The sequence below is a fragment of the Monodelphis domestica genome, chromosome 3 (assembly GCF_027887165.1).
Source record: "Monodelphis domestica isolate mMonDom1 chromosome 3, mMonDom1.pri, whole genome shotgun sequence".
NCBI classification, from domain to species: domain Eukaryota; kingdom Metazoa; phylum Chordata; class Mammalia; order Didelphimorphia; family Didelphidae; genus Monodelphis; species Monodelphis domestica.
In genome coordinates this window covers 29,079,266-29,099,265 of record NC_077229.1, presented here as the reverse complement: position 1 = coordinate 29,099,265, position 20,000 = coordinate 29,079,266, and the positions used below count along the sequence as shown (strand labels likewise).

Here is a 20,000-nt window from a genome sequence, read left to right as displayed (position 1 = left end):
CACCAAGGACACGGGCAGCGAAACTCAAATTGTGGGGTGTCGGGAATTCAGCGCCTTGCCTTGCCCCGCCTCGAAACCCAGGGCACAAGTGGGATCGATTGCAAAAGGAAGAAAGAGACCCTGAGCTCACCCTGCCTGCTCTAGTTTAGACGGGGGACATGTTCCCCGTCACGTCATGCGGTGGCCTTTCAGAGGCCGGACCAGTCATCTGTTTGGGTAGAGGTCTGCGTCTTCCGGGAGGAGAGTCCCTGAGCCCCCGCCACAGCTCGAGTCTGGCCACCCGGTCCAGCGGCCCCAGGCCCTGGTCTCTCTTTTCTGCGGCTGCCTTCCAAGGTCCAGCTCTGGTCCTGCTTCCTCCAGGGGGCTTCAAGCCAGGCCTCTTAGGGGAAAGGAAGGAATCCCTGATGGCCTCTCCTACGTCGACGGGCTCCCAGGGCCTCCCCCAAAAGCCTCTTGGCTCCTGGCCAATCAAACCCATCTCTAGCCCCGGGTGGCAGCGCCAGGGGCTGCCCGAGGGGTGTTTGGGGGAAGAACAGAGACCGTGGCTGGCAGAAAACACAGGCCTGGCTCTGCCTCCACCTTGTTTTCAGTCTCTTAGGCACCGTCCTTGCAAGAGGAAGCCCTTAAAGCCGGCGGCGAGCACCCTCTGGGCTCCGCTAAAGTGGAAGACGTCCTAGGAGAGAGACGGGCCCTTCGGATCGTCGGGGCTCTGACGGCCACTCTGGCTCTGGGCTGGGTGTCTGGGGTGGCCAGAGGAGAAGCCCCGAGATCGGTGGGGGCTGCTTGGCTGGAGTGGGACCAGCTAGACGGGCTGGTCAGTGGGGGCGGGATGCTCGAGGCTCTGCGGGGACAGTCTGAGGAAGCCTGGTGAGCCCATGTCCACCAGGCCCTCCGGACTCCCAGAGCCCACCCTCCTGGCTGGCTCCTGCAGGCCCCGGGAGAGAGGATGAGTCTGGGGGCCAGCGAGCGGGCAGGGCGCTGCTTCGTGCTGGAGGAGGGGGTGGCCCTGGTTCACTGAAGGCAGTCAGGCTCGTTAGGCCTCTGGAGAGAGACTGCTGCAGGCACAGGGACCCTCAGACGCCGCGGACTCCTGCGGGACCGAGGGGGCTCCCTCCTGCTCGCCACGGTCCATCCCGCCGGTCGGTGGCTCCTGCGCCGCGGCCTCGGCCCCCACCGGACAGCTCGGCTCTGCGGCCTCCCCCGAGGGGGCCTCTGCCTTCTCTCTGAGGGTGCCCCGGCCTTGGGATTCCTCCCCCGCTTGGGCGGCTTCCTCTTCCTCTTTTGCCTCCCTCTCCTCGGCCCTCCCTCCGTCGCCATTGGCCAGGGGCCCCTTGGTGGGAGACTTGAGGTTCTGGGTGGCGGCCAGGATGTCGGCCTGGAGCTGGCGGGAGGAGTCCAGGGCCGGGTCGTCGGGCCGGGCGTCGGGGGCCTTGTCGGGAACCTCGCTGAAGGCCCGGGGGCCGCCCGTCCTGTCGCGCTGATCCACGTACTTCTTCTTGGGGAAGGAGGACGGGTAGTAGGCCGAGGCCTTGTGCTTCTGGCGGACGATGACGGCGGCGCAGATGATGAAGAGCAGCACGAAGGCCAGGGAGCCCACCACCGAGATGAGCAGCATGTACTCTCGGAAGAAATCCACGATCCCGTCCAGGAAGTTGGTGGGGGGCGAGGGCCCTGCCAGGGCCGTGGGCGGCGGCCCCACCGACGTGGGGCTGAAGGCCGGGCTCCGCGGCGGGGCGAGGCTGGGCGACGAGGCCGAGGAGCCCTCCATCTCTCCGCTGCCTCCGTTATCCTCCAGGAAGGCAGCCTGGACCAGCGCCGAGAGGGCCGTGTTAGGTGGGGCCTTCAGGAGAGGCAGGAGCAACAGTAGGACACGGGGCACCCCTGGGGCCATTTTGTCACCAGGTCTGGGGGCAAGATCTGTGGAGAGAAGAGGAGACAGTGAACCAGGCACCTCTGGGGTGTAGAATAAATCCATTTTGTTTAATTCAAGATGCTTCATGCTGGGGGGGGGGGCAGTTGGGTGACTCAGTGGATGGAGAGCCAGGCCTGGGGAGAAGTCCTGGGTTCAAATCTGCCCTCAGGCACTTCCTAGCTGTGTGACCCTGAGCAAGTCACTTGACCCCCATTGCTTAGCCCTTACTGCTCTTCTGCCTTAGAACCAATACACAGGATTGATTCTAAGATAGAAGGTATAGGTTTTAAAAAGAAAAAAAAAATTCATTATGGCCCAGGGAGAAGATGCTGATTCAGAATCAGGGGACCAGAGTTCAAATCCTCTCTCTGCTACTTACTAAGCTTGACAAGTCTTTTTTCCTATCTTAAATTTACATCATCATATGGGGCCTTTGTGGCCTTCAAATCCAGCCCCCTCACTTTACAGATGAGGGCACTGAGGCCCAGAGAGATGACAAAATCAGAGACCTTAAACCAAAGGGGCCATGGCGATGGGAGATGGAAGATCACAGATGAGGAACAACATGGCGGCAGTATGGAGTCCATGGAGAGTGGAAAAGCTTAAGACTGGGAAGGAAGGAGGGTAGTAAAGGGCATTCAATGGGAAGCAGAGGCAGCGTTTCTACTTGATCTTGGGGGTAATAGGGAGCCACTGAAATTTAATCAGTTGGGAGGTGACATGCAAGTAGACTTGCATGCACTGTAGGAAACTCCCAGGTCTAAATTGGGGATCTCATGAGTGTTCATTTGATATATGCAGAAAGCAGGGCTCAGAGACACCAAAGGACAGTTCCAAGCTCACACAACTTGGAAGTGGCAGACAAGTGGTCAGGTGAATGAATTTGATGACTCTGTGATTTTTCTTTTTAACCTTTATCTTCCATCTTAGAATCAATACTGCATGCTGGTTCCAAGGCAGAAGAGCAGTAAAGGCTGGGCCATGGGAGTGAAGCGATTTGCCCAGGGTTGCACAGCTGGGAGGTCAGATTTGAACCCAGGACCTCCTTTTCTCTAGGTCTGGCTCTCAGTCCACTGAGCCCCCTTGACTATAGGATTCTAAGACTATACAACTGGAAAATAGCAGAGAAGGGAATGGGAGGCAGCTAGGTGGCCCAGGAGATAGAGCTCTGGAACTCAAGTCAGGAAGATCTGAGTTCAAAATCAGCCTTAGACATTCATGAATCGTGTTGATTCCTCTGCCTCATCTGTAAAATGGGGATAATATTAGCACCTACCTCTGAGGGCTCTTGTGAAGACCAAATGAGATACTATATATAAAGCACTCTGCAGACCTTCAAAGCTTTATAAAGTCTAGAAATTTAAATTAATTCAAATTTAAAAAAAGAAAAAAAATAAAGTCTAGCAATTATTATTATGGATTAGGTCTGTGGATCACCAATCCAGTCTTCTCTGGAAAGAGGGAGAAAGAATTCCTTCTAGTTGGGTGGCCCCAGAGAGGTAGCATTTCATTAAACATTACTGGACTTAGAGACAAAAAGATTGGGTGGAAGACCTGCCTCTGCTACTCACTAGCTGTGGGACTCAGCTGATTAATTGACTTCCCTGAGCCTCAGTTTCCTCATTTGTAAAACAAGAGGTCTGGACTCCCTGACGTCCAAGATCCCCTTCTGGCTCGGAATCTATGATTCTCCAAGCTCAGCTCAGAGCTCCACATCTCCTGTGGCTTTGACCTTCCCTTCCTAAGCTCCCTGAGGGCAAGAACTGCTTCATCTTTGTCTTTGTGTCCCCAGTCCGGAGCCGGGCACATCGTAAAGAATCCAATATATCCACGTATCGGTGGCTAAGTGGCTCCAGAGTGTAGAGAGCAGTGGGCTTGGAGTCTGAAAGACTTGGCTTCCTGAGTTCAAATCTGGCCTCAGACACTTACTAGCTAGTAAGTCATTCAAACCCTAGTGGCCTCAGTTTCCCCCTCTGTAAATGGAGATGGAGAAGGAAATGGCCAACCACTCCAGGATCTTTGCCAAGAAAACCCCAAATGGGGTCAAGAAGAGTCATACACAACTGGCTGGCCTCAGTTTCCCCCTCTGTACAATGAGCCAGAGAAGGAAATGGCCAACCTCTCCAGGATCTCTGCCAAGAAAACCCCAAATGGGGTCAAGAAGAGTCATACACAACTGGTTGGCCTCAGTTTCCCCCTCTGTAAAATGAGCTGAAGAAGGAAATGGCCAACCACTCCAGGATCTTTGCCAAGAAAACCCCAAATGGGATCATGAAGAGTCATACACAACTGGCTGGCCTCAGTTTCCCCCTCTGTACAATGAGCCAGAGAAGGAAATGGCCAACCTCTCCAGGATCTCTGCCAAGAAAACCCCAAATGGGGTCAAGAAGAGTCATACACAACTGGTTGGCCTCAGTTTCCCCCTCTGTAAAATGAGCTGAAGAAGGAAATGGCCAACCACTCCAGGATCTTTGCCAAGAAAACCCCAAATGGGATCATGAAGAGTCATACACAACTGGTTGGCCTCAGTTTCCCCCTCTGTAAAATGAGCTGAAGAAGGAAATGGCCAACCACTCCAGGATCTTTGCCAAGAAAACCCCAAATGGGATCATGAAGAGTCAGACACAACTAGTTGGCCTCAGTTTCCCCCTCTGTACAATGAGCCAGAGAAGGAAATGGCCAACCACTCCAGGATCTTTGCCAAGAAAACCCCAAATGGGGTCATGAAGAGTCAGACACAACTGGTTGGCCTCAGTTTCTCCCTCTGTAAATTAAGACAGAGAAGGAAATGGCCAACCACTCCAGGATCTTTGCCAAGAAAACCCCAAATGGGGTCGTGGAGAGTCAGACACGACTGCCCAACAATAACCAATTCATGTAGACTGATGGATGGATGAATTCTGTGGCCATACCTGCAATCAGTGTGTACACACGGAGCATTCACTAATCCAGACGAGTTTAAATGCTCTCAAGTGGGGCTCGGTAGGGCCTGGGTTCCAGCTAAGGGGAGCCTGCCAGGAAATCCCGCTGGGAATAACCCCCCTAATTTGTCCCTATTTCATTAAGTGAGGTAGGACAGAAAATGAGAGCTAATGGCCTAGAGGCCTGGATGCTGGCCATTCACAGGGTGACCCTGGGTAAGTCATTAGCCCTAGTCAGGCCTCCATTTCCTTATCTATGAAATTGGAATAGAGAGCACGGCCAGACTTCAGAGGAGACCAGAGATGTCGGGGCAAGTCCATCCCTGTCTCCTGTGCTCAGAAGAGGAGGGAGAACGGCTTGCGGGGGCAGCCCTCTCTGGCTCTGGCTGGGCGTCCACCGGACGCCCAGAACTGCCCACTGAGCAGGCTCGCCAGCCAGAGCCTGGAATCTGACCGCGACCCGAGCTCGGAAAGGCACAGTCAGCCCTTTTGCAGGCAGCCAGCTCTCCAGTTGTGGAGGCTCCTCAGGGCTGCTGGCCCCCCGCCACAGGCCTCCAGGGCAGGCAGGTACCCGAGGCCTTAGCAGGAGGGAGGCCACGCATGGTGGGCTTTAGAGCTAGCCCTGACCTCAACATGTTGAAGAAATAGGACAGATTATGTCAGAGCTGAAAGCGGCTTGAGAACAGGGAATGTTGAGGTCTTGGGTTCAAATCTGACCCCGGGCAAGTCCCTTCACCTCCACTGCCTAGCCCTGACCAGTCTTCTGCCTTAGAACCAATAAATAGTATTGATTCCAAGACGGTAGGGGAGGGTTTTAATAAATAAACAAACAAACAAATAAATATATAAATCTGTCAACTCACCACATTACCAGAGTCCATCCTTTCTCCGACCCCTCCCCAATTCCATCTGCCCATCCAAATACTTGAAGCGAGTCTCCAGTTCTTGCGCCACCCCCTCCTTGAAGCCCTCCTGGACCATCCCATCCCATGGGCACCACCCTCCTGTGAACACCCCCCCATTCTCCCTCTGTGGAGCACAACTGCACCCTTATCCATCCTCAGGGCTGTTCTGTTTTCCCATGGCTCCCCAGCAGCAGACTTTGTTTCCCCGGTTGGACTCTGAGCTCCCAGAGGGCCAAGACAGTGTTTTCCCCCTCTGGGAACCCTCCTGGCCCCGGGCGCCCAATGCCTGTTGGATGAACATTCTTTGGACGATGGAGTTTTTCTCTTCCGAGATCCGAGGCAAGTTCTATGTTTAAACAGCCCCCCATTGGAGCTCCCCCTCCTTCCCCAGGAACCGAAACTTGGGCTGAGCCAGTCTCTTAGCTCCAGCCCCGAAGGCCTACTGGGGTGAGAGTCCTGCTGCTCCGACCTCGGCCGTCCTAGGCAGGATCCTGCATCAATCCCCTCTCCCGGGTCTCCCTTCTGAGAATGATTTTGCTGCAGACAAAGGAACCAAATGGTTGTGCCGCTCCGGGCTCTTGGAGGCCGTCCCCCACCCCCAAATGACGTGGCCTCCCGGTAGATGAGAACCAGATGATCTGGCTCCTCTCACTCCCGCCCACGCAGCCGGCCAGAGAGGCTGCTCTCGGCGTGAACCCCCAGATGCCAAGACCCCATCTGGCGCAGACTGGCCCGGCCGATGAATACATTCCTGACGACCCAAACTTGGGGATGGAAACTCTGACACGAGAGGTCTCCCAGAACTCAGCCTGCCTGGGGCCTGTGGGCACAGGGGAGACACCCGTTTCCCGGCCGAGGGACATCTTATAGTTTAAGGCGAGGCTGGTCTGAATGACCCCTCGAAGGCCCCCGAGATCCTGTGATTCAAGAATTCCAAAAGTCGATGATTTCCAAGTTTCTATGATTTGAAGACTTCTAAGACTTTCCAATATGGTGATTGTATCATTCTAAGGCTCCAAATGTCTTCAATGGTAAGAATCTATAGTTCTAAGACTCTCTCACTCAGCAAGTGTACGGTTTTGATTCTGAGATCGAGTGATTCCAATATTCTCTCGTTGTGGAGTTGTTTTTCAGTCGTGTCCTTCTCTTTGTGACCCCATTTGGGGGTTTCTTGGAAGAGATATGGAAGTGGCTTGCCATTTCCTTCTCCAGCTCATTTTACAGATGAGGAAACTGAGGCAGACAGGGTGCAGTGACTTGCCCAGAGTCACACAGCTAATGAGTGTCGAAAGCCAGATTTGAATTCAAGTCTTGCTGACTCCAAGGCTGATGCTCTGTCCACTGTGTGACCAGTTGCCGTGTTACATTAAAATTCTCTAATTTAGTGGCCATAATCCCTAAAATCCCCAGATTCTTCAATTCATTGATGGATTCCAAGATTCTATGATTCTAAGATGCTTCAATTCTTTGATTGTGTGATTCTAAGATCCTCTGATTCCAATGTTTGTCTGAGCCTCAGGTCTTCAGTGCCAAGAGTCTGTATTGGATTCATCCGATGATTCCTCGATTCCATGATTTGTTGAGGGGAACTGTGTGGAATGATGCCGAGGCCTGGGTTTGGAAGAGGGCTTTGAGCCCCAGCTCTGATTATACGGCTTGTAAAGCCTTAAGCTGGCAATATTGGGCCTCAGTTTCCTCACTTGTAAAAAGGGGAGTTTGGGCTCCATGATTTTTAAGCTCCCAGCCAATGATCTCGTGATTCTTGACAGTGTCCCTCAGTAGTTCTATGATTCTTTGATACTGTGTCCTTAGCACACGTTGGCCCCAGGCTACCACCCTGCCTAGTTTCTCCTCATCACTACTGCACGCCCCTGTGCAATCCTATCAGCACACACACATACCCACAAAGAGCCCACCATTAACCACGATTTGGGGAGTCATACCGCAGGAAATAGCAGCATGTTCACAAGCAAGGTGGGTAACACTCACGACTATATCAACAATATCTTGGTTCTCACCTGATGCAGGAATCCCAGCAGCAAAGAAAGAACAGGCTTTGGTCTGCAGCCAAGGGAACCCCTGGCAAAGGAGGTGGGAGAGCTGCTACTCTGAGGAACCCTCCTGAGACAGTGAGGGGACCTGGCCAGGCAGAGTAGACAGAAGAGGGCATCAGAGTTGGGAGGAAGCCCTGAAATTCCATGTCCTAAGCCCCCTTCCAGCTCTGACATTCCTTGTTCTAATCCCCCTCCAGCTCTGATTTTCCCTGTTCTAAGCCTCCTCCCAGATCTGACATCCCTGTTCTAATCCCCCTCCAGCTCTAATTTTCCCTATTCTAAGCCTCCTCCCAGCTCTGACATCCCTGTTCTAATCCCCCTCCAACTCTAGTTTTCCCTGTTCTAAGCCTCCTCCCAGCTCTGACATCCCTGTTCTTATCCCCCTCCAATCTGATTTTCCCTTTTCTAAGCCTCTTCCAGCTGATTTTCACTGTTCTAATCCCCCTCCAGCTCTGATTTTCTGTTCTAAGCCCCCTCCCAGCTCTGATTTTCCCTGTTCTAAGCCTCCTCCAGCTCTGACTTTCCCTGTTCTAAGGCTCCTCCAGCTCTGATTTTCCCTGTTTTAAGCCTCCTTCCAGCTCTGACATTCCTGTTCTAAACCTCCTCCCAGCTGACATTCCTGTTCTAAGCCCTGTCCCAGCTCTGATTTTCCTTGTTCTAATCCCCCTCCCAGCTCTGATTTTCCCTGTTCTAAGGCTCCTCCAGCTCTGATTTTCCCTGTTCTAAGCCTCCTCCAGCTCTGATTTTCCCTGTTCTAAGGCTCCTCCAGCTCTGATTTTCCCTGTTCTAAGGCTCCTCCCAGCTCTGACTTTCCCTGTTCTAAGCCTCCTCCCAGGTCTGACATCCCTTTTCTAATCCCCCTCTAGCTGACTTTCCCTGTTCTAAGCCCTATCCCAGCCCTGATGTCCTGTGATTCCTTAAACAGGAGGTTTTTCTCCTAAACAGGAGGTCAGAAGTCACTTCTGCAGTGACTGGAGGGAGGTAAGGAGGAGAAAGGGAAGAAGGAATCCATTTTTCTCATCTCTCTGGCCAAAGATCTACATGCCCCATTCCCAAATCCCAAGCTCCATTTGCCCCTAGACAGTGATCTTCTAAAACTTTCCAGCATCATCTTCTTTGCTCCTACCTCCTGGCTGATCTTGGGCAAGTGGCTTCCCGTCCCGCAGCCTCAGTCTCCCAAATTGCAAAGGAACTTGAGTTCTCCCGCTGCCGAGGTCCTTCCCAGCCCAAAAGTCTGGTGATTCCCTGAGAAGAGGAGATAAGAATGTGGCTCACTCCCCGATTTCCAGCTCCTCGGGGCCTCTGGGGGATTGGTTTTTCCAAGGTCAGCTCTCATCCCGGTCATTTTCAGGAACTCTCCCAGGGAAAAGCCAGCCCTGCCCTTTAGACGGGGGGCAGGGGGAGACCCCGGCTCCCTGGGGAAGGCAGGATGGCTCGCCTGCTCAGAATTCTTGGGGGACGAGCAGCTTTGTTTCTGCCCCAGGCCCCAGACACATATAGATTCCAAAGCCATCAGATCATGGAAGGGAGCCTGAATGGTGCCCAGTTCAAGCCCATTCCCTTTGTGGCCTCAGAGGTCTTCCCTGGACTTACCCAAGGTCACACAGAGACTTAAAGAGCTGAGGTCTACATCTGGGGCTCTTTCCCGTCACCCCCGGCCCCTAGACCTCTGGAGGGGGCCTCGCCCCACGTTCTTAGCCTCCCAACTGAAAGGCAGCCTTGGTTGTTTTCTCCAGATCAGCGAGCCCATTCTTCTTTGGGGTTTGGCCTGTTTACACAGCCTATGTTTATTCCCCTTGTCCAATCCATCCTCCACACAGCTGCCAAATTGATCCTCCTCTGGCATAATTCTGACCCTCACTCCCTCGCTCGAGAAACTAGCTCCCTACTGCTCCCCAGTCTGCCATTTAAAGTTCTTTCCCCTCTTTACCTTTCTGGGACAATTTTCTATTTTCCCTCAAGGTTCCAACCATACTGACCGACTTCTTGTTCCTTCTACATCCCGTCTTCCATTTCCCACCTCCAAACCTTTGCACGGACTGTCCCTCAGGCCAGGAAAGCACCCCCTTCTTAGGCCCAGGCCTCTAGGAATCCACCCTCTTGCTTGCTTCAGAGTTCAGCTCAGGGGCCACCTCCTCTAAGAGACCTTTTCTGATTTTCTCATTTTTAGTATAAATGACGGCCCTCAATTACTTGTGTGTGTGTGTGTGTGTGTGTGTGTGTGTGTGTGTGTGTGTGTGAGTGTGAGTGTGTAAGACCCTTACCTTGTCTTAGAATACAGCAGTTCGAGGACAGAAGAGCAGCAAGGGCTCAATGACTTGCCCAGGGTCACACAGCTAATCCGCCTCCCTAGAGGCAGGGACTGTGGGATAGTCTCAGTGCCCAGCACAGAGCCCCCACACCACAGACGAATGATAAGCATTCCGGCACCCTTCCTATATCCAATAAGCTCTTGCGGCATGGATAAAGGAGAAAGGAGCCCTTCCCTCCCAGAGGAGACCCCAGAAGGTCCTGGGCACCCTGGAGAGCAGATCCTGTCCTGCTCCGGTCCTCTCTAGCCACCAGGCAGGCCGGTGGAGGCAGGGGGAGAAGGAGGCCGGAAGGGGCCCACACACACAAAATCTGGTTTCAATTAAAGGAAAAGGCAAGGAAGGAGCCTCTGGCGGGCGGAGGGTCCAGGCTGCAAAGCCCTCCCGCTCCCCCGGCCCCTCGGGGTCCTTCCCACCTTCTCCTCTTCCCACTCTGGCAGCCCCCACGCGCCCATGACCAGTGGGGAAGGAGGGGGGGAGGGGCACCCCCAAAGGAGGGAGACAAAGCGAAAGGGCCCCCTGTCTGCCAGCCCCCCTGACTGTCCAGGGGCCCAGCGCCGGGAGTCCCCCCAGTGCCCAGTGGGCACCGTCCACCCAGCAGACACACTGACCCACATCGAGCCGTCTAGACGCCCCCAGAGGCTCAGCCCCGAGAAGGCACCCCCGGGGCTCCGCCCTCCCATAAACACCCAGAAACGTTCACCCCATTTCAAGGGGGACGCAGGGAACAGCGCAGCGGGGAGACGAGACAAAAGCCCACAGCGGCGAATCTCACACTCAGCACCCACCGTCCCGGCGGCTGCCCCCGGCCCCGCGCTCCAGACACGCGTGTGCAGGCACCCGCCGCACACCCCGCTGGAGGCAGCCGGCCAGCCTGAGGCTCCCAGCTGGGAAAGTCGGCGGGAAGGGGGAGTGCACGGAGGCTGGACCCCGAGGTCAGTCTCCGGGCTCACGACGCGTCAAGCGCGAGCCGGGTGGCCCAGGCAGAGGAGCCCCACGGGGGGCCGGGCCCCGGGGCCCCCTTCTTGCATTCTCCCTGCCCGGGGGAGCCCAGACTCACCAGAGGCGCCGCAGAGCGAGCTTCCCGGACGCCTGGGTCCCCACCACCGAGGCTGGACGAGGCTGCACAGCCCAGGAGCCGGGACGAGTCGAGGGAGGCTGCGGGCGCGCTGGCCTGTGGGAGGGGTGCTGGCCGGGCCCCTGCCCTCCTGCCCGCCCAGCCGGCCTCACACTCACCAAGTGAGACGCAGCCCCACCAGCTTGCTTTCATTAAAGGAGTTTCAAGTGGGGACAGGCAGGGCTGGGGGAGGGGAGGGGGCAGAGTGTGGGAGGGACGGAGGGAGGGGCTCTGAGGGCTCGCGCGGCTCCGCCAGGGGCCACACACACACTCACACTCACACACACACACTCACACACATACACACGCAAACGGGGTAGCAGTGGGGGGAGGAGGAGGCGCTGCTGGCCCTCCAGCTGGAGGAATCGCCGCTTTTCTCTCTTATGGGTTCTGCTGAAAACAAAGTTTCCCGGAGTCCGGGACGGGGTGAGGGCCAGGAGAGGACCCTGCCAGGGCGCCCCGGAGCGCAGCCGCAGGAAAGAAGGCAGAATCGCCCATTCGGGCCTGACTCAGTGTTTCCATGGTGGCAGGGGAGGGGCAAGCCACAGGAGAATGGGGAGAGGGGGAAGATTTTATCCAGAGACAAAGGAAGGCACCCCGCACCCTGGAGGACAAGGGCCCACTGCAGAGCACAGCAGGGTCCTTCATCACCCCCAACTGAGGGCCGGGGTGCCTGGCGCAGGATGGGCCCAGGAATGACAGACCAGACGAAGAGGAATAGGCAAGGAGGAGGCCTTGGATGTCTGGGCATCTCTCTAGGGTTCTAGGACATAACCTTAGAACCTCTGAACCTAGGACATAGAATGTCATCTCCTGAAGGGGTCTGACTGAATACAGAATACCGAGTGTGAGAGATGGAGGGGCCTTAGAACAGGAGGTGATGGAGATGGAAGGGCCTTAGAACAGGGGATTATAGAGATGGAAGGGCCTTAGAACAGGGGATGATGGAGATGGAGGGGCCTTAGAACAGGGGATGATGGAGATGGAAATGCCTTAGAAGAGGGGATGATGGAGATGGAAGGGGTCTTAGAACAGGGGATGATGGAGATGGAAGGAGCCTTAGAAGAGGGGATGATAGAGATGGAAGGGCCTTAGAACAGGGGATGATGGAGATGGAAGGGCCTTAGAACAGGGGATGATGGAGATGGAAGGAGTCAGAACAGGGGATGATGGAGATGAAAGTGCCTTAGAATAGGGGATGATGGAGATGGAAGGGGTCTTAGAACAGGGGATGATGGAGATGGAAGTGCCTTAGAAGAGGGGATGATGGAGATGGAAGGGGTCTTAGAACAGGGGATGATGGAGATGGAAGGAGTCTTAGAACGGGATGATGGAGATGGAAGGGCCTTAGAACAGGGGATGATGGAGATGGAGGGGCCTTAGAACAGGGGATGATGGAGATGGAAGGAGTCAGAACAGGGGATGATGGAGATGGAAGTGCCTTAGAATAGGGGATGATGGAGATGGAAGGGGTCTTAGAACAGGGGATGATGGAGATGGAAGTGCCTTAGAAGAGGGGATGATGGAGATGGAAGGGGTCTTAGAACAGGGGATGATGGAGATGGAAGGAGTCTTAGAACGGGATGATGGAGATGGAAGGGCCTTAGAACAGGGGATGATGGAGATGGAGGGGCCTTAGAACAGGGGATGATGGAGATGGAAGGAGTCAGAACAGGGGATGATGGAGATGGAAGTGCCTTAGAATAGGGGATGATGGAGATGGAAGGGGTCTTAGAACAGGGGATGATGGAGATGGAAATGCCTTAGAATAGGGGATGATGGAGATGGAAGGGGTCTTAGAACAGGGGATGATGGAGATGGAAGTGCCTTAGAAGAGGGGATGATGGAGATGGAAGGGGTCTTAGTACAGGGGAGATGGAAGGGCCTTAGAACAGGGGATGATGGAGATGGAAGGAGTCTTAGAACGCGATGATGGAGATGGAAGGGCCTTAGAACAGGGGATGATGAAGATGGAAGGGCCTTAGAACAGGGGATGATGGAGATGGAGGGGCCTTAGAACAGGGGATGATGGAGATGGAAGGAGTCAGAACAGGGGATGATGGAGATGGAGGGGCCTTAGAACAGGGGATGATGGAGATGAAAGTGCCTTAGAACAGGGGATGATGGAGATGGAAGGGCCTTAGAATAGGGGATGATGGAGATGGAAGGGCCTTAGAACAGATGTCAAAAGTTGGAATGGACCTCAGAAGCAGATTGGTCCAATCAACATCTGACCGGCATAATTGACAAGCTGTCATCTGACCTGTAACTGAAGACCTCCAACTACTTCGGTGACCCACTGGTGCCCCCCCCCCAATCCATCCTCTGGGGTTATCAAAGTGATCTCTCTAGATCCCAGGTCCAATCCCATTCCCTCCCTACCCAACAAACTGTCATGGCTCCCCATTGCCTTTTCCAGGACCTCCTTGGCTTTCAAAGCCAAAACCTGGCCCCTTCCTACCTTTCCAGGCTTCTTACGCCTTCCTCCATCGCATGTGCTCTTCAGTCAGCTGAGCCCGGCTCCTTTCTGTTCCATCTGGGAGCCATTCGCTCTCCAGACTCGGCATTTCCTGTGCCCCATCTCAAACTCTGCTTCCTCATCTCCTCCTGGCTTCCTCCAGGTCCCCTCTAAAATCCGAAGCCTTTCCCGGCCCCCCTTCATTGTCATGCCTCCCCTCTGTCCATGATCTCCAGTTTATTCTGTATCTGATTTGCTTGTATCTAGTGGTTTGCAGGTTTTCTCCCCATCTAGGCTGTGATCTGGAGAGCCAGGGGTTCCCTTCGCCTTTCCTTGTACCCCTGTGCTCACAGTGGCTGGCCTTCTTTAGTGCTTGTTGACTTGACCTGGAACAATCCAGAATTCCCTTCCCCAGGCACTGGGGATGGCTTCCACTTTGGGACAGCTCTAATTCTTGGGAGATTTCTCTGCACGGGCAGCCATCAGAGCCCTCTGGGGCCAAGGAGAGCAAAAAAGGAACTCTGCCTTTGAGGGATTCCTTTCAAAAAATGGAAGCCAGCTCTCTTGGCTCACCTTCCCTCTCCCTAAATCTCTCCTCCTGGCTAAACACCTCCAGACTTTATAAGGCACCAACTTGAGCCCCTTCATCATCCTCACTGGCCTCCTTACTGGACACTTTCCAAGGTCTAATCTCGGCGCCCAGAACTGAATGAACTCAACGTTCCAGTTATGGTCGGATCAAGACGGGGATCTGCTTTCTGTTGTAGCGACTCAAATACGCTGGCTCATGTTGAGCTTGCCATCCACTCAGAGCCCCAGATCATTTTCAGAGAAAATATCATTTGCCCAAGCCTGTCCCCAAATCATAACAACAATAATATCATACAGATAATCCTATAACTTCAAGATCTACAACATCTACACAAAGGCCTATGAGGAGGACAGCCAGGTGGTTCAGTGGACTGAGAGCCAGGCCCAGAGACTGGAGATCCTGGGTTCAAATCCAATTTCCAACATTTCCTAGCTGAGTGACCCTGGGCAAGTCACTTCACCCCCATTATGTTCTTTTGCCTAGAAACCAATATATAATATTGATTCTAAGATGGAAGGTGAGGATCTAAAAAAAAAAAACCTATGAGGTATGCAATGCAAGAATCATTACTCCCATTTTATAGATGAGGAAGTTGAGATTTAGAAAAGTGAAATGATTTATCCAAGGTAACGCATGACTAAGTGGCAAAGCTAGGCGTAGGAAGAACCTACAGTCCAACAAGCACTCTTCCTACTGCTGAGCCATGGTTAAAGGAAGCCCAGGATGTCCCAGATTGGGTGGCGGGAGTGGTTTGCTCCCAATAGAGAGGCAGAGGATGACCCTCCCTTCACTGACCAGACCTAGATCTGACCCTTGAGGAGCCGTGTATCTAAGCTTTCTTTATAAGGTTATTGGCAGTGACAGTACCAGTAGCCTGAGGAAAACAGTAAAGAGAATTAAATGAAATTTTAATTAATTAGTTGAATTAATTAAACATTAAATAGAACACAGGAGATGGAGTTAAAAGATGTGAGTTCCAGAGTAGGCAAGTCATTTTCCCCAAGGAGACTCAGTTTACCCTTCTGTAGAATGAGAGGGTTGGATTCTACGACCTCTATGGGCTCTTTCGGCTCTGACAGTCCATACATCCTAAGCCTCAGAGATGGCGAACCTTTTCTGAGTTTGAGTGCTCAAAGGGCAAAGTCAAGCTGCCTGTGAGCCCCCCTATTACCGGAGAGAGGGAGGGAGTGCTTGCTTTGGGAGGCTGGACGGAGGGATGGGGCATGCAAAGAATGTCCTGGGAGCTGGGAAGACGGGAACGGAGCAGCTCCCTGAGTGCCGGCTCTTCATGTGTGCCACGTCTTCGCCAATGCTGTCCTAAGGGCTCCTCTGGCTTTCCTGTGCCCAGTAAAGCATCGCTCTAGAATCCAAGCATGCCACAGATTTTGATACGCTACCTTGGACCATCCTTAAAAAGTGGCACCTCAAAAGGGATGAACATAGTCACGTGCTGGGGTTTAAAAAGCCATCCTTGTAAATCCAAGATGGCGGGCTGCTGGGCGGACCATCGCCCAGAAAGCTCTGAGAGTTTAATATCTTTGGCAGAACGATGAGGGGCTCAAGCAGGAATGGGCTGCTGGGGCTCTGTTCTGCTGGGATCCCATCTGGAGGCCCGCAGCCAGTGCTGGGCATCGTAGGTTAGGAAGAGGCACTGATAAAGGACAGGACTTCCAGAGGCAGGCAACCAGGATGGTCAAGGGGAGACTCAGTGGCAGGGAGAGCTAAGAGGGGGAAGGACAGGATTTCTACTTTCAGATATTTAAAGGGCAGAAGCAGGGAAGATGGATTAGCTTTGTTCTACTTGGTCCCAGAATATAGACCTGGGAGCAATGGTGGGTGGGATGTAGCATTTAGGTAAACTGAGGCATAATGGGGAAAAGCCTTCCTAAGGATCAGAACTGTCCCCAGATGGAATGGGCTGCTCCAAGAGGTCACGGGAGGCCTTCCAGCAAAGGCTGGGGGGATAGTTGGACACAAAGCTCTCTTTCTGCTCTCACCTTTGGAGCCCGGGCCATTTCCCTCAGAGCGTTGGGGATGGGGGGCTTGGAGAGAGGCCCGTGGGTGGGGTGGGCCTCCCCAGCGTCCAGGCACAGGGAGCAGCCTCTCGCCTCCCAGGAGCAGCTGTTCAACAGGGCAGGGTTGAGGGTTGGCAAATTACACAGTGGGAAAGGGGTTGGGTTTTCCCAGTGGCTGCCGGGGAACAGCTCGGCTCCACGTTCTGGCCCCTCGAAATTACAGAGTTGGAGCCTGGCTGCCTCCCACCCTGCCCTGCCCAATGCCACACGGGGCTCCCACTGGTGGGGGGCATCAGCGACCGGGGAAGGCTAGGAGATGTGTCAGTGCCTAGGCACTGAGGGGGGACAAAGACTGAAATGAAGGGACCCCTGCCTTTCCGTGTCTTGTATCCTACTGAAGCCATGGACAAAATAGTGCCGTTTGTAAAGAAGTAGGGAGGAAGGAGGCAGCTAAGTGGCACAGTGGATAGTGCACTGCGTCTGGAGTTGGGAAGACCTGAGTTCAAATCCAGCCTCAGACACTCACTGTGGTGACTCTGGGCAAGTCACTTAACCTCTAGGTGCCTGGATCCACTGGAGAATGGGAAACTATGCCAAGATACCTGCCAAGAAAACCCCACAGACGAGTCCATGGAGTCAGAGTTGGAAATAATGGAATGGCAACAGAGTAAAGAACGTGGGGGAGGAAAAAGTGCTATTTCTGTTCCATTTTAGTGACAGTAAGGGGAGGATGGAAGGGGGAGATGGAGGGATCAGGGAGGGCTTCTTGAAGGAGGCCACCACTGAGGCGCACCTCAAGGAGGGAAGGAGAGAGGACGTCCCAGGAGAGCCAGAGTGGGAGATGGACACAGGCTGATGGAGACACAGAGCTTGTCAAGGAGATCAAAGGAAACACACTGTGGAAAGAGGGAGGCTCCAGGAGGGGACCTGCACAGGGAAAAGGAGAGCAAAAAAGGGACCCAATGGGCTCCGTGACCTTGGGCAAGTCACCTTCCCACTCTGGCCCTCTGTTTTCTCCTCTGATAAGAGAAGTGGTCAGACGAGCCGAACGAGGTCCTTCCAGTTCTGACATTCTAGGTTCCACCACCTCTTCTGTCTTTGGTGCTCCCTGTTCCAAGTTGTCTCCCAGTTCTGCCATCCCCTATTCTAAGTGCAGTCCCCCAGCTCTGACACCCTGTTCTAAGCCCCCTCCCCTCTGCCATCCCCTGTTCTAAGCCCCCTCCCCTCTGCCATCCCCTGTTCTAAGCCCCCTCCCCTCTGCCATTCCCTGTTCTAAGCCCCTCCCCTCTGCCATCCCCTGTTCTAAGCCCCTCCCCTCTGCCATCCCCTGTTCTAAGCCCCTCCCCTCTGCCATCCCCTGTTCTAAGCCCCTCCCCTCTGCCATCCCCTGTTCTAAGCCCCTCCCCTCTGCCATCCCCTGTTCTAAGCCCCTCCCCTCTGCCATCCCCTGTTCTAAGCCCCCTCCCCTCTGCCATCCCCTGTTCTAAGCCCCTCCCCTCTGCCATCCCCTGTTCTAAGCCCCCTCCCCTCTGCCATCCCCTGTTCTAAGCCCCCTCCCCTCTGCCATTCCCTGTTCTAAGCCCCCTCCTAGATTTATCCTCTGTTCCAAAGTCCCTCCCCAACGCTGACACTCTAGGTTCTACCATTTCTTCCGTCTTTGGTAGTTCCTGTTCTAAGCCCCCTCCCAGCCCCGTGATTGGCTGTTCAAAGCCCCTCCCAGCTCCGACTTTCTAGAGGGTGTTGGGACTGCTGCTGGGTGTCCAGGCTGCAGAGACCAAAGCCCTTGACCCACTGGCCAGGCTGCCCCCTGCTGCAGCCTCTGTGAGTTCGTCCCTGCGAGTGTGTGTGTGAGCGGCCTCTTTCTGGAACTAGGCAGCCTCCCCTGCCCAGCTTCCTCCCCAATCCCTTTGGGTGACCCCGGAGCCCCCAGACAAGCCGAGAATGCCAGGCCTCCACCCTCCCTCCTCTGCCCCCCTTCCTGGCGCCTCTGGGCCCATCCCAGCTCCTCCAAGCCCACCTGCTGTCCGGCCACATGAGGGGGGGCTAGGGGAGGGGGGCCAGGATTGTGGGGGGAGGGGGGCGGCAGGGAGGGTGTCCTATTTGGGAGGGGGCGGGGCAGACACAAGGGGCCTCTTCTCTGCCTCGGTTCTCTTGGAAGAGAGGCAGGAGGGGATCCTGGGGCATGTGGGGGTGAAAAGACTTGTGTGCTTGTAGGAGAGGCGCTGTGCTGTGATGGGCAGCTGGGGGGCTCAGGGGGCAGAAAGCCAGGCCTGGAGGCTTCAGAGTGACCCTGGTCCAGTCACTGAACCCCCATTGCCCAGCCCTTGCTGCTCTTCTGCCTTGGAACAGGATTGATTCTCTTTTTATTTTGAAATTAATTTTATTTTAATAATATTTCCACATAACCTCGTATGGATTCTAAGACAGACGTTAAGACATTAAGAATGGAGGGATCGGACTGGCTACCTAAATGAGTCCTCCATGAGTCACTATTACCGAGCTGCAGGAGAGAGTTCCCGCACCTGGAGTTCCCCCACAGGGTGAGCCTTCTCCCAAATGTGAGTCAATAGTCAATCAACAAACATTTACTAAGTGCCTACTATGTGTCAGATGGAGAGAACCATCTCGGGAGTACCGCATCCCTGGGTTGGTTGAGGCTCCCGAATCAAAGACTGCTCTGCAAATGGCAGGCAGTGGTATCCCTGGGAGGCCTGGGCCCATCTCTAGGCTGGCCGCGGAGGATCACGGGACGGAGATCGGCTCCTCTGGGCAGCCCTTTGGGTCTTGTGTGCCAGGGAGCGGAGGAAGGGTCTGGGCAGCAGCCGGAGCTCCGTGCCTGGGCTCAGCTCCTCGGTGGAGAAAGAGGCACTTTCTGGGGCTGCAAGCGCGGCTCCCCGCCCTTCCCCGGCCCTCCGGAATGCCTCTGATGTGTCCAAGGCCAGCAGCCAGGCCTAATTACAGCCCGCCGGGCTCCAGCCTCCCGATTTAGCCCGCTCCAGGGCAAGAATAGTTCTAATTGCGCAGCCGGGACTCTTTCATGTGGCCCGCGGCCGGCCGCTGCGGGGAAGGGAGGGAGCAGCCGCCGGGCCTGAGCCGCCAGGCCACTGGAGCAAATGGCAGCCGGGACCAGAAGCCCTCCGCGGGAGCGCCAGCTCGGCCTTAGAGGGGGACGAGCCGCAGCAGCCCAGGCTCGCACAGACTCGGACCAGCATCGCCTTCCGCGCCTCCGACAATCGCACCAAATGGCCATTCAGCCTGTGCTTGGAGTCCTCCGGGGCCAGGAGGCTCACCACCTCCACGGGCAACGCTGCCTGTTTGGGGACAATTTGAGGTGCCAACAAAGCCTTTTCCAAATATTCTGCCTAAATGGACTGCTTGCCTCAGTTTCCTCGTCCGTCAAATGAGCTGGAGAAGGAAATGGCCAACCACTCCGGGATCTTTGCCTAGAAAACCCCAAATGGGGCGACAGAGTCATTTCCTGTATGTATGTATGTATATATATATATAATATAATATAAATACACTTCCTAGTGGTAAGTGCCTGGGCAAGTCACTTAACCCTGCCTGCCTCAGTTTCCTTATCCATCAAATACTCTGGAGAAGGAAATAGCAAACCACTCCAGTATTTTTGCTGAGAAAATCCCATTTGCCTCAGTTTCCTTATCTGTCAAATGAGCTGGAGAAGGAAATGACAAACCACTCCAGTATTTTTGCTGA

General features: G+C 54.6%; 1 protein-coding gene across 5 annotated transcripts in view; it reads right to left on the bottom strand.

Annotated features, from left to right (window-relative positions):
• The window catches only part of TMEM119 (transmembrane protein 119), an 11,578-nt gene extending 179 nt beyond the window's left edge, over positions 1 to 11,399 (bottom strand). Inside the window, exons 1-4 of one of the 5 annotated variants that reach the window (XM_056821631.1) lie at positions 11,162 to 11,399; positions 8,919 to 9,037; positions 7,757 to 7,877; positions 1 to 1,917 (exon numbers count right to left, since the gene is read on the bottom strand). The exon at positions 1 to 1,917 is cut by the window's left edge and continues 179 nt beyond it. In XM_056821631.1, coding sequence (XP_056677609.1) covers positions 1,034 to 1,891 — 858 coding nt within the window. In that variant the 5' untranslated portion in view covers positions 1,892 to 1,917; positions 7,757 to 7,877; positions 8,919 to 9,037; positions 11,162 to 11,399 and the 3' untranslated portion in view covers positions 1 to 1,033. Of the gene's footprint in view, positions 1,918 to 5,696; positions 6,348 to 7,756; positions 7,878 to 8,918; positions 9,038 to 10,056; positions 10,412 to 11,161 lie in introns of those variants that run through there. The other 4 variants (XM_056821629.1, XM_056821628.1, XM_056821630.1 and 1 more) reach the window with 4 other exon arrangements.
• Positions 11,400 to 20,000: the final 8,601 nt, after the last annotated feature.